The sequence below is a fragment of the Castanea sativa genome, chromosome 1 (assembly GCF_040712315.1).
Source record: "Castanea sativa cultivar Marrone di Chiusa Pesio chromosome 1, ASM4071231v1".
NCBI lineage: Eukaryota > Viridiplantae > Streptophyta > Magnoliopsida > Fagales > Fagaceae > Castanea > Castanea sativa.
The window spans coordinates 28,358,290-28,372,195 of NC_134013.1; the positions used below are offsets into that span (position 1 = coordinate 28,358,290).

General features: G+C 33.3%; 1 protein-coding gene across 1 annotated transcript; it reads left to right on the top strand.

Annotated features, from left to right (window-relative positions):
* The first annotated feature begins 7,010 nt into the window (after positions 1-7,010).
* On the top strand, positions 7,011-12,580 carry LOC142641137 (transcription factor bHLH157-like). The gene is made up of 10 exons (XM_075815532.1): positions 7,011-7,508; positions 8,207-8,293; positions 8,374-8,482; positions 8,580-8,621; positions 8,773-8,832; positions 9,294-10,934; positions 11,159-11,260; positions 11,375-11,527; positions 11,629-11,754; positions 11,877-12,580. Exons 1-10 carry the CDS (start codon positions 7,414-7,416, stop codon positions 12,063-12,065), a joined length of 2,604 nt encoding a protein of 867 aa, XP_075671647.1. The 5' UTR covers positions 7,011-7,413; the 3' UTR covers positions 12,066-12,580.
* The last annotated feature ends 1,326 nt before the right edge of the window (positions 12,581-13,906 follow it).

A 13,906-nucleotide genomic window follows, 5' to 3' on the forward strand; every position in this document is an offset into this window, starting at 1 on the left:
ATATTAGTGTCATCTTCAATGATAATAGATGATGGATACTGACATATCCAAAGTGAATAAATTAAGGGGTTAGTTCAAATTAATAAGAATATCTCTTACTTACGCAAACAAATATATGAATAAATCTCGTTAGGAACAATTGGGGGGAGGCATTGGCAGAAGGTTGCATCAGAAAATGATCCCCACAAACCCCACACTGCTCAAGTATGGACCACGCATCCACTAACAACCCATTTCTTCTTCTTTTTCTTTTTTTATTTATTTATTTATTTTTTTATACTAATAATATTACAGTTCCAAGAATTTTTGGACCCCCCACCCGGAATATTCTCTGAGTGAAAATCTTGGGTTCCCGGTGACAGTTTTCTCAGCCGCCACCACTTTCTTCCCCATGGTTCTATTATATTACCCACACTTCATTGAAGAGAATGATAAACCTGAATTAGTTATGCTAAGTTTAAAACACAACAATTTTTACCTGCTTTTTTTTTGGCATATCTTAATATATGTTGTATTGTGATTATTGCATAATAAAAAGTAGTATTTTTTTTTATACAAGATATAATTTCTACTCTAATCTAATCTAAGTACATATGTGTGTGAAACTCACTCCCAGAGATTTGAACTCTGGTCTTTACTTCCCACACCGCACAAACACTTATACTTATAGAATGACTATCACATTAAATGTGTGCGGTGGTAAAAATAGTATTAATGGTGAATTCTGGTGAAATTAGAGTTATTCTAATTATAATTGTGAAAAATGTTATGTTTCTAAGGCTACTCAATTAGTTAATAATATTTCTTAGGAAACCTTAAAATTAGTTGAAATTTGCTCAACTAATTAACAAAGTCTATAATCTAGAAACAAAACACAATACTGTATATTGAGAGAGAGAGAGAGAGAGAGAGGGAGAGAATATTAGCTCATGTTGTGTGTCATAAGTATAATCTAATGGAAAAAAAACCATCATCATTTACTTGATTTTCTATTTTAAGAACATAATCTTTAATTTTGTAGGTTTTAAGAACACAATCTTTTATATATATATATATAGAGGTTTTAAGAACACAATCTTTTTTAGATAAGTTTTTAGAACATAATCTTGTGTAAGATTATGCTCTTAATTAATTCTTATAAAAGGTTCGTGTACGTATGCTTTGATTTAATTATGATGTTTTGAAGCTTCCTTATTGCTTGAAAAAAAAAAATCTACTTTAATACCATAAAATCAGATCCTTAATTATCTTGATGATATAGACTGTTGTTAAGTTTTTCGCTAGAGAAAGTATTTCTTACATTGGACATGTACAATATGCTTACTACAATATGGACAAAGTTTGGTTAGAGATATCTTTTCCAACTCATTACGTGATAAATTATAAAATTAGAAAAATTTGAAGATCATATAAAATGGTATAACTTGTGCCACAACTATTCACGTAGCAGATTATGAGTAGTGGAAAAAAATAGTGAGTTTATGTGAAAGTGACAGCTAGTCACAATCTAATACGTAAGATAGTTGTCACAAAAGTTGTGATAGTTTATGTAATACTAGAATTACTCATAAAATTATTCATGTGTATTATTTAAACAAATCACACATGACTCATTAAAAAAATCATGTGAATAAAACTACATATGAATCGTCTTTTCAATTGACACATAAAATATTGGAGCAAGATAGCTCCAAATATGTTTGAAGTAGAACTTTTTCCTTATAATATATGAGTCTCACGCATATATAACATCAATATGTTGTGGAGATTTTCTACAAACACAATCAAATCTCATAACATTTTCACAACAAGTTATGATATTAAATTATCAACCCACCGTACATAAGAATAATATGAAATAAAAATTTATATACCCAAAACCATCACAACTCAAAATGAGTGTTTTGAAAATGTAGTGAGATTTTATTGTATTCATAAACTTTCTCTATATTGTGAAAGACATACTACGAGTCTGTTTTGATACTACTTATTTGTTAAAAACTAAAAATTTATTGCTAAAAACACTGTAGCAAAATAATTTTTAAAGATATAAATAATATCATAAAACCTAAAAATCATTAATATGCGTGTTTTTACTTTTTTTTGATTGGGTCGTGAACAGTGCAATAGAGCCAAAAATACAAAAGCGGAAGAATGGGCTGAAACGTGCAATCCAAATGCCGATTACACATTTTTGATGCACAAGATAAATTATTGATTTAGCTTAAGCAATCCCCATCCATGCTCTCCAATTTGAGAGGACATGCATTTAATTTGTAAGAGATAAAATTTTAAAAAAAAATGATAATATTTCAAATTTACAGTATCCGTTTCAGGACGATAGCGACTTAATCAACTCCCACTTACTTGTAATGATGTAAACCAAACTCACTTTTTCTATATATAAAAAAATATAGTTATAAATTGGTTGGTCTCATTTTACCGCCCCCAAAAAACAAAAGAGAAGAAGTTAAAATTGGCTGGCCTCAATCATCAATAAAATAAGCAAAATAAGAGAATTTGTTACTAGTAGTTTGAATCTCAGCGAAAAAGTTAATAGTAGTTTGCAAGTAAAGTACCTTATGTTTAGTACACCTCTTCGCAGAAAATAATTGGAGGCAGAATAGTGAAGAATTATATTAAAATAAAAACAATTTTGCTCTAAATAGAATTATATTCAGATAAATAAATATCTTTTTATATTTTTTTTTCCAGTTCACTTTTTCTCTGTACGTACTTACTTTTTTTTTCACTTTTTTTTTTTTAACCTTTTCCGTGATAATGTGTTTACACATAACATTATGAGGGCGTTTGGTTTCACCGTCCACGTCCTGCGTTTACGTTTTGATTTTTTTTTTTTTTTTTTCAGCGTGTTTGTCACTGTTCATTAGTCATGAATAGTGATTTTAGGCCAATGAACAGTACTTTTTTGGCATGAACAGTATTTTTTACACATTTAAAAATTATTTTGCTATAGTGTTTTCAGTTTTCAGTTTTCAACAATAAGTTCTATCCAAACAGACTCTACATCAGAGTCCCCCCTCAAAAAAAAAAAAAAAAAAAACATTACATCAGAGTCTGATCAGACTGAGTTAATTTGTCCTCTAAGTCTCACCGCCCATGCCTTTATGTTAATCGGAGTTGCTAACTTGCGCTTAGCCATGTGGGCCCGCAAGGACCCGTTGGGGCCGAGCCAGGGTTGGTGGCGCAAGATAGAAAGAGCCTTTTTGCATTCAATGTATAGTTTGTAAGATCACTTGCCGCAGTGGAGCTAAATAGCTATATAGCTATTTTAGCTCTACCAAAACACCAAAAAGAAGCATGCAGCAGTGGAGTTAAATCTATATTTTTTCAGCTCATTACTACAGTGCACATCTATCTATAGATGTGCACTGTTCATGAGAGCTAAAAAAAAATTAATTTTTTATTTTGTGTTCACGTTACTTTTTTTATTGTGGTGTTTTTATTGTAGTGAGATGTATTATTTTATTGTGGTAGATATATTATTTTATTGTTATGTTTATATTATTTTATTGTGATGTTTATATTATTTTATTGTGATGTTTATATTATTTTATCGTGTTGAAAGCTAAAATAGATCTACTGCTGCAGCATGTATGTAGGTAAAATAAATAAAGTAACTTTTAGTGGAGCTAAATTGCTAAATTTTTAACTCCACTGCTGTGGATGCTCTAAGGGAGAGTAGTACTAATTATGATTGAAAGAGAGAGATCTGCATCACATATTTTGGCACCATAAAAAATTTTGGCCACCTTGGACTTGTGAGAGAGAGCTACTAAAGACAGGGACATGGGAACTTTTCTGTTTTTTTGGGCCATTGATGGTGACCTTCTCGTATGCTTTTGCTTTTCAAATCTCTCTAGATTAGTATTATTGCCTATTTGTCTATGGTTGAGTGAATTATAATTTTCATACCTTTTATATATATTCTACGTACATGATAATTAAATATATATATATATATATATATATATATATATATATAGAGAGAGAGAGAGAGAGAGAGAGAGATCATCAAAAAAATTATTAAGATTGGCATGAACAAAATTATTTATATCTAACGAAACAGACTCTATTTAGACTAAAAGTATATATTAATGCTTACTCTCTGGACTAAGGCATGAACAACTACATTACTTGCCTAGTAGAGTGAGAGGAGGAAAAGTTCTGTAAAAAACTTGCATAAAATAGTGTCTTTAATCAAATGATCAAATGAAGACAAGAACATATTACTGCCTTGCAAAGCATTGCTAAATATCTCAAAGTCGCCTTCAAAACAAGATTGATTGAATCCCAATTCTTGGACAAACTAGACAACTCTTCTAGCTACTAAGTAATGCCTTGATGCCACCCCTAATGAGTTCTTCTTTGTAATTGTCATGTGTGTGAGGAATGGAAGGATTACGCTCACCCAGTAATTGCTTTAGGAGCCGTGGACCCTAAATCAGCCACACAAAAAGAAAAAGAAAAAGAAAAAGAAAAATGAGCTATATAAATAACTATAAAAAGTTGAAACTGCGATTATATGCTAAGGAACTCGTAAATGTTTCCATTTTCTAAGGAACTCGTAATCTTCTAAATAATGGAATTTGTCTATTCAAATTATATGCTTTTAGAGATACAATATTAGCATCAAGTTTTAGTTTTTGTAAGAGCACCGTTAAGAAAGGTCTATGATCACACACATATATATCTAATATAAGTTATAACAAATACTATAGGACGAACGGCGTGACTTAAGAGACTCAATAGCATGCAGAAGTCATTGTTTAAGATGCCAGTGATTAGGTGCTAAGGTTATTTAATAATTTTTTGGTTTTTTCCTATTATTTTTAGGTGGTTGGTGTTTGAAAAGCTTAAATATCATAAAGTGCTCAAGATAAGATTTAATTAATTAGAGATAGGATTCACGGATGAAAAAGTTAACACTTTCCTACTGCCTTATCAAAGAGAAATCTATAGTATTCAATGCAAAAATATAAAGTACGTATTTAGTGAAAAATATTACTCCATTGAAGTAGTGTCCAAGTATTATTACCATGTTTAAAAAATATTTATACAAATGATTATTTCTCAAATTTTCGGAAAAAAAACTATAGTAATTATATCATTTCATTGGAACATGGAAGTTTAGACTACATTTAGATGGTCCCAAATGGTAGTGAGTAGTGACATAGAGTCAAGTTTTCAGTTGGGTCATCATCATGGGGTTGAACAAACGATGCCAATAGCCAGTTAGATAATGGAAAAATCACTTAAAATAGGGAAGGTGTTGTTATAGTTGCTAGTAATATTTTATAAATTCACTGCATCGTGGGTAGTGTGGGTCATAATTGGGGGTGAGGGAATTATAACAACATATCACTAGGCAAAACCAAAATTGAGGTAAGACAAATTTGCAGGTTTTGCCTCTAAACATAAGGTTTTTTTTTTTTTTTGGGGTCATTGTTAACTTGAAGCTTCTGATCATTACTTTCTGTATATGTAGCTTCTTCTTATTACGTGTTAGCGTAACTTTTTTCTTTGGTAAAATCAAAACTTCAATTGCTTACATTGTAAATAAAGTACCAGTACTACTAGCATCTTTACTTATTATTATTAATTTTTTAATACAACCCCCTGGACATGTTTTGGTATTGTTTTTGTTACTAACTAGGTATGACAATGGGATGTGAGTCACGCAAGCCGGGTCATGGTAGCCTTGTGACAATGGGACGTAAGAGCATTCGCATCCACTATCTTCAAATTATTCTATTTTACCATCTCAAAAATCTACTTTATTTATTATACTATACCATTTTATAACACACCTAACTTTGCCCTTGTCTATATCTTGTTGAAGAGTTACTTTGCCCTATTCCCGCCACGTCCTTAGTCCACGAGACTTTCTCCTGTCTGGTGTTGCACTTAATTTAGAAAAAGCAATAATACAAACCAAATATTTACCAACTAATTAGATATACTGAAATTTATAAAGCAAATCTTTTAACACTAATACAAACCGCACAAAAAAAAAAAAATCATACCAAAATGTTTAACTAGACAATAATACAAAGTTTCGATATATCCAACATATAATAACACAAGTCAAAGTGTAAAAGTAAAAATCCTTTTAACATTTATAATGGAAAATTTGTAATTATAAAAAGTAAATGGCATTATAGTAAATATACTTGAGGTGGAATGACCAAAACCTATCTATATCCTATTTCAACGGTTGGGGTAAAACTTTTATCTCATCCTTATCCCGTCACCTCTTTGACGCTAAAAATACCTAAATGAGGTAAGACAAGTTAGAGTGATCAAAATATTCCCTTACTACCTTGTGGCCGAGGCAAAGATTACACCTCATCCCTAGCTTATCACCTTTTTTAGACTAAAAAACCAGCATGGGTCAATTGAGGTCAAAAAAACTAAAACAGTAATTAATATTAATACTATTATTGGCAAAATATATCTAAGGCAATTGTTCCAATAATGGTCATTATTATGATAGTTGTAAACAATAATACCTGAAAATCCTATTGTCTAAAAGAAAATATTTTACTACAAGAGCCGCCATTCATTTTGTTTTTATTGGTTAATTAAACTCATAATATACTCAATAATCTATATAAATTCTAATGATTCAGAATTTAGATACTATTCTCCCATACACACTGCAATCTTTGTACAATAACCATCATTATTCAATATAATACAGAATTAATTTCCAAATCAAAAACTATAATCCCAGATATTATCTTTGCATTTAACACGATAAATTATCTATCTTCGTCACGATATTTTGAAAGTTGGTCACGAGAAATTCAACTAGAATGACCGGTTGTGCCCGGTTTGCAAAGAGATATTTAGAATTTGAGACAGTAAAATGCTCTGCATATCTCACTGTTTGCCCTTCAAGCTCGGAGTGTATCTGATATCATTTTCTTCCATAAAAGTCATAAAGACAATACTATAACACATAGTACTACTTTGCTAGAGAGAGACTGAAAGAGAGACAAAACAGAAAACACAAACAAAAGCTATGTTCTTTCATATGTACCACTACTTCCTTTGCTATATATAAATAAACACCAGCTTTTAATCCTCTTACTCACTCTCTCACCGACCATTTTGCTGTTTCTCTCTCTCTCTCTCTCTCTCTCTCTCTCTCTCTCTCTGAAAAAAACTAGTTTTGTTTAATAACTCTTCAGCACTTCACTTTCAGGCTCTTCTAAACGCTTTCTTTGTTTCTGAAAAACACAAAACTGGTGCTGGTTCTTGGCATTTGGTGCAACTTAGAACTGGGTTTAGCTGGTTTGACTCGGACCCACATGCCTGAGTTCAAGTTATGAGCTTGAGATCGTGAAAGTTTGGATTTTTATTTGTTTTTCTTGGAGATTTTGTGAAATGGGTTCAGTGGTGAAGCAAACACTCAAGAGTTTGTGTTGCAGTGAAGGGTGGTCTTATGGGATTTTCTGGCGCTTTGTTCAGAATGATTCTTTGTAAGCTAAGCGTTTCTTTCTGTGTTTTATTTGTTTATTTTTATTGTACTTTAGTTTCTTACTTCCATTTCTGGAAGGAAAAAAAATTTTCTGACTGTTATTTTTTTTGGTATTATTTTGATGGCAGTCTTGGTATGTTTTTGATCGTTGGTTTATTGTTTCTCTCAGTTTGGTTGATGTTTTTGGCTTCTAGTTTGCCCCTTAATTATTTTTCTTACAATTTTATTTTATTGTTTTTTCAAATCCATACTGTTTTGTTTTCTTCTGGAGGGGGTTGTAATTATGTGTATACATTTTTGTTTTCCAGTTTTCTTTGTTTTAACCCTTACCAATTTCTCCTGGTTCTTCTGATACCTATGTAATTTTGCCCCTAATTATTTTAGCCATTATTGATAAATACTAACTGCTTAAGAATGGCTGCAAGTGAATTTTTTGGTTCGGCATTTTAAGTATTAATGGTTGATAATGTGATTAGATTCAGTATATTTATTTTTTTTATATGTATTATAATCCTAATAATAAATGACTGCCTAATTTATTAAAATTTTTCTATATAAGATCAAGCTTGTTTTGATGTTATAAACAATGAATTCTTAGCTTTGGGCCTTTTGATCAGTCTTGAAACTCTTAAAGTGGTTAAGGGTTTCATAATTTGAGATTAGCTTGGTTGTCTAATTTGTGCCTTTGATATGTACCAGATTGTTGACTTTTGAAGATGCCTATTATGAAAAGCAAGTTGAGGCAGTGATTGACATGCTTCCCCAGGTCCACATGATGGGTGAAGGGTATGCCTAGCATATTACAGTTTTTTGTTTTGTCATAAATTCTGCTTAAGTTTTAACATTAATGGTATTTTCTCTTTTAGAGTAATTGGCCAAGCTGCTTTCACTGGGAAACATAGATGGATGTTCTCAGATGCTCATGGTGAAAAATGGGATTCCATTGATTCTTTTGAAAGTCAAGATATATTCCAGGTATTTCTTCTTTTTCAGTTGTTGACTACTTAATTACATTGTCCATGCAAAAGCTTGTTTTCATCTGCTTATGTGAAAATTGCCTTTCACTCTCCAGGATGATTCTGGATTTCGTCGCCAATTTTCCTCTGGAATTAAGGTACTATTTTCATTCAAGAAGCATTTGTAGTTGTAGTATAAAGTGAATAGTTTGTAAAATATTCTCCTGTCTGTCAATAATCTTTTGGGTAGTTTGTTTTTCATGGCCTTGTGATGCTAACATGGTTATGAAAATTCAATCCAATATGCAGACAATTGCTGTGATCTCTGTGGCACCACAAGGAGTAGTACAGTTTGGATCCACCCAGAAGGTTAGTAGAAGGACAGTGGATGAAGTAGTTTTCACCTTCATGCATATGTAAACTTGGAAAATGCTATTTTGTGATGTTCAAATGAGTCAAATCACTTATTAGCCATGGGATTTGTGAAATTATTCCCTTGATCATTCAATTTAAATAAATTTCTGAGATTATTTAAAATATTAATAATCTTCACAGTTGAAATTTTTTATTAAAAAGTAATTGATCTTGTTACCTGAAAACCATTAACTAGTGGTCTTAAGAGTTAAATTATATTTATCTTAAAGGCACAAAATTGTAAAGGATAAATCATGATATATGTGGCATCTTCTAGGGATGATGTTGTATTTTAGTTAATATTTCCTTTGATAGAAGTGGAAATTTAAGGTTAAGAATTGATGTGTAAGTAAATTATTATCATGTACTGAGGCATGCGTGAATACTTATCGACTGTGCTGCTATTGCTGTTGCAGATATTGGAGAGGATGGAATTTTTTGATCAAACAAAAAGATTGTTTCAGGAGATGGAGAACATTGATGAGCTTATGCCATTGGAGAATGCATTCTCCTCACTCAACAATGAAATTTATGATCTAAATGGGTTATTTGGTATCTTGATTCCATCTGGAAATTCACATAATGGAGATCTAAATGCCATGCTTGGTGATGGCAGTAAGGAGTTAATGGGAGAAGCTTGTTCAGCAACATTTGTGAATGAGTCCTGCCATTCCATATCTGGGATTCATGATGATGAAAGGATGACTCCATTGCTCAGAGATTTGGGTCATCCTAATAATCAATTACCAAAAGTTGGTACAGAAGCTCAAATCTTGCTATCTGATACACTTAATTCTCAGTTCCAGAAAGCGTTTTTACAGGCTACTTCTTCTGTTAGTACAAGGAGTGGTGCAGAATCTATCTTGACTTCATTTGAACCACTGTTGGCGTCTGAAACAAGGATTCAGGATTCTCCAAATATGATTACTTCAAAGGCAAATGCTCTTGAATCTTGCAGAAATACAGCTAGCAATGTTCAGGAAGAGTCAACATTCACCTCAACGTTCAGTGGAGGAGGATTGATTGACCTAGGGAAAACAATTCCAGACAGGTCCAGAAATCCGATGGATGGCCAGCATTTCTGTCCATCAATTCTTGAAACTCAAGGTGAACTTCAAGAAACAGCAACTAGCACACATAGATTTGCTGAGGAGTTTAAGCCAGATGATTTTATATCCGAAATCTCCAAGTTCTGTCTGTTGGATGATCTTGCTCAATGGTTTTCTCCCTCACCAGAGCATAGGACCAATGAAATGGCAACAGCATCAAGTAATGACCTTCAACAATCAATGGGAGTTACTTCGGCATCATCTTGCCTGATTGGAGATGATGTTTTTAGTGATTTTCCAATCAAACATCCGGGTAATTCTGTACAAAGTCGCATTACTACTACATTCAACTCTGATGGAAAAGAGAATTCCACGATCATGCCTGGTACTGAAAATGATCTTTTTGATGGGTTGGGAATGGATTTTGGATGTGGTCAGTCTATGGAGTGTTGGGAAGATTTTATAATGCCAGTAGTGAGTGCTGCTACTGATACTGGTATGTCAGAATGTGTCTCGGAATTGGATGTTGGTTCCATGGCTGGCCCTAGGAAGGGGTTATTCTCAGAATTAGGACTCCAAGAACTTCTAGATGGCATAAGTAGTTCTAATTCTTTTACCAAATCTAGTTTTGAGGATCAATTATCCGGCGCCAAAAGAAGCAGAATGGATACTTCGTCTGTGAATAGTAATCAATTACAGTTGGCAAGTCTTTCTTGCTCTAGTGGAAGCATGAACATAATGCAACCTGTATACAATCTGGAGAAGAAAAACAATGCACCCAAGAAAGAGTTTCTCCCAAAATCACAGGTAGGCTTGTGGATTGATGATAGCTATAGTATCAATGTGGGAAATGCTGGTCTGGCACGACCTCAGAAGTCTGAGGAACCTACAAAAGCTTCAAAAAAAAGGGCTAGGCCTGGGGAGAGTACTCGACCAAGGCCCAAAGACAGGCAACAGATCCAAGACCGTATCAAAGAGTTGAGAGGGATCATCCCTCATGGTGGAAAGGTGCGTACACATTTTAGTCTATACTTTGATAGACACATTGGGAAGTATTTAGAAGAAGTTATGTTTTACACCACTAGGGAATTGTTCTATTTGTTCTTATAATAGGGACTTTTGGAACCATTTTCCAGTTTAAATTTTTTGCAATCTTGTGATATTTATATTCCTGCATTTGATGCTGATGATTAATATGGCATAAGATACTTACAAGTTTCATGATGTTACAGTGTAGCATTGATTCTCTGTTAGATCGAACCATCAAATACATGCTTTTCTTGCAAAGCGTCACAAAATATGCAGACAGGCTTAAACAATCTGATGAGCCAAAGGTAACCAGTTCATTTTATATTCTGGTTTTCTTGGACAAGATTTGACAAGCTCAGGCTTGAGCCTTGGTGTTTATCATCCACTAATATGCAAACTTTGTTGTTTGGATTTTGTAGCTTATAGGCCAAGAGACGGGAGTGGTTCTTAAAGACAACAGCATGGGTGATGGAGGTGGTGGTGTTACATGGGCATTTGAAGTTGGGGGTCAAACAATGGTTTGCCCAATTATAATTGAGGACCATAATCCACCTGGCCAAATGCTTATAGAGGTATAGGAAGGCAAATTAAAAAGCTCATTCAACTCTGCTATCAGCCTTGACAATTTAAAATTTTAAACCCACCTCAATGCATTTTCATTTCTCTCATGCAGATGCTTTGTGAGGAACAAGGATTCTTTCTTGAGATAGCAGATGTAATCCGGAGCTTTGGGCTGAATATTTTGAAAGGAGTAATGGAAGCTAGAGATAGCAAAATTTGGGCACGCTTTGTTGTTGAGGTAAATTGGATATTAAGAGATTTGAAGTGATAAAAGTAGATTTTCTTAGTATTCTCCCAAAAATTCTGGTTTTATCCTCCATTAGTTTCTAATTAATACATTGTTCTCAAATTTTGTTACAGGCAAACAGTCAAGTAACAAGGATGGATATATTTTGGTCCCTTGTCCATCTTCTAAAGCAAACAACCACTACTGGGAATGATACAACAGATCAACCTAGTGACGCCATTAATGGTGGTGTTCCTCAACTGGACAGTTATCAAAAACCAACCTTGCCGCCTCCCATAAGCATGGCTGACACACTTGGGTGATGATTTGGGTGCATAGTGTAGACTTTTAGAAATACCTTGAGCATTCACATGCTGACAGCTTTGCCATGATGGGTGTTGTGAAAATTAAAGAGCCACAACTGAAGAAGGAAAAAGGGTTATTGGTCCATCCCATTTCCATTATCTTTGAAATGGGAATGTCATGTGCATAGAGTTGATAGACTAGGATATACAACTTTCAAAGAAGAATGCAAGTGTTCTTTTTGCTCTTGATAATGTAGTTCCCGATTAGAGAGCTGTGAGAGTCTGGGAGAAGCAATATCATGTTACGAATTTGTCACATAATTGTTGAGTATAGGTAGGCTTTCATACAAGAGACCTGAGGGATGATGCATTGTTTTTTTGGGGGGGGAGGTCTTTTGCTTTGGGTTGCTTTAACCATAATCTGTTTATAGTGTGAAGTTGATAAATCAATTAATGATAGGCTAACTACTGATTTGTTTCTAGATCTTTCTGTTGTGGATTTACTAATATAATAGTGAAATTGTTCTCTCTCTCTCTCTGGTGTACGTTTCATATTACTGACTAAATTTGTCTTATTTGTGGGGTTATTCAGTGTTACATCCAATATTTGGGGGGATTCATCAGTTTCATTAAGAAGTGTTAGTTATGTTACAACTTAAAAGACTCTTAGACTAGAAAGTATCTCCATCTCACTGACATGTGGGTCTTATATGTCAGTGAGAAATGGGTCTCATAAGCCCGTTTCATACAAAATTTTTCCCTCTTAGACAACAAAATTATTGTTACTTATCTCTTTCACTCTATTTTATAGGGGAGGTACAATACCACCAATAATGTGAATATTGTAGAATCCTTTTTGGTGCTCTTGTTGATGTGAAAGGCTTAGAGGGATAAGGCTTAAGGCCAATGGCAGGGACAAAAGGTGCACAAGATTTAGACAACGTGAAGTTTCATTCTAAACCGCTGATGTGAAAGGGTTGGAGGATAAGGCATAAGGCTAATGGCAGGGACAAAAGATGCACAAGATTAAGACCGCAAGCATCCTAACCAATTTTAGCCCAGGCCCTAGAGGCTAAAAGTATCGTCTTCTGTGTCAGGTCCATAATATAGAGGACCACATGTGATCTTTACAACTATCATCATTTGGTCCATAATATAGTCCTATATTGGTTTTTTTTTTTTAAATATTATAATTAGGATATAATTTCAACTTATAAAATCATTTTTAGGATATTATTTCAACTTATGAAATCTGCTCCTTAATAAGTGCCTTTTGAGTCTTAGATTTATAATAAATCATAAAAGAAAAAGATATTAAGAATATTCATTTTGAGGTGAGTGTATGTTATGGGTCTCATCAACTCTAATTTCGTGACCGTACATTTCTTTTTTCGACCAATTAATGCTCAAGTTGACAAGTTGTGTCAGACAACTTTGAAATAATCTGGTAAAAAATGTTACGTTGTTTATAACATCATGATCCTTATTTAAGATCAACTTAAAAAGTATATGATGCTCACCAGTCACCACCCATGAAAAAATGGACAGTTTGAACTTATATAATTAAGCATCATTGAAAATTTTCCTCCTATCAATTGGGGTTGCTCTATAAAAACGATGGAGAGGTTAGATTTGTGAAGAAGACCACTGGATCTACAAATACGACAGGCCGTTTGCTGTCGAGTTCTTAACGCTATGCATTGTTTAAAGTCTAATGGCTAACTACAAGTCGTTCAAGAACTCATGTCGTTATTCATTCTCTACTGTCTGTCGCATAACTTCAAATTGCGTGTCATTTAGAAACTGATTTAAGAGTAAGTTTTGTAGCCCGTTGAGTTTGTTATACTTCTATTTCAGTT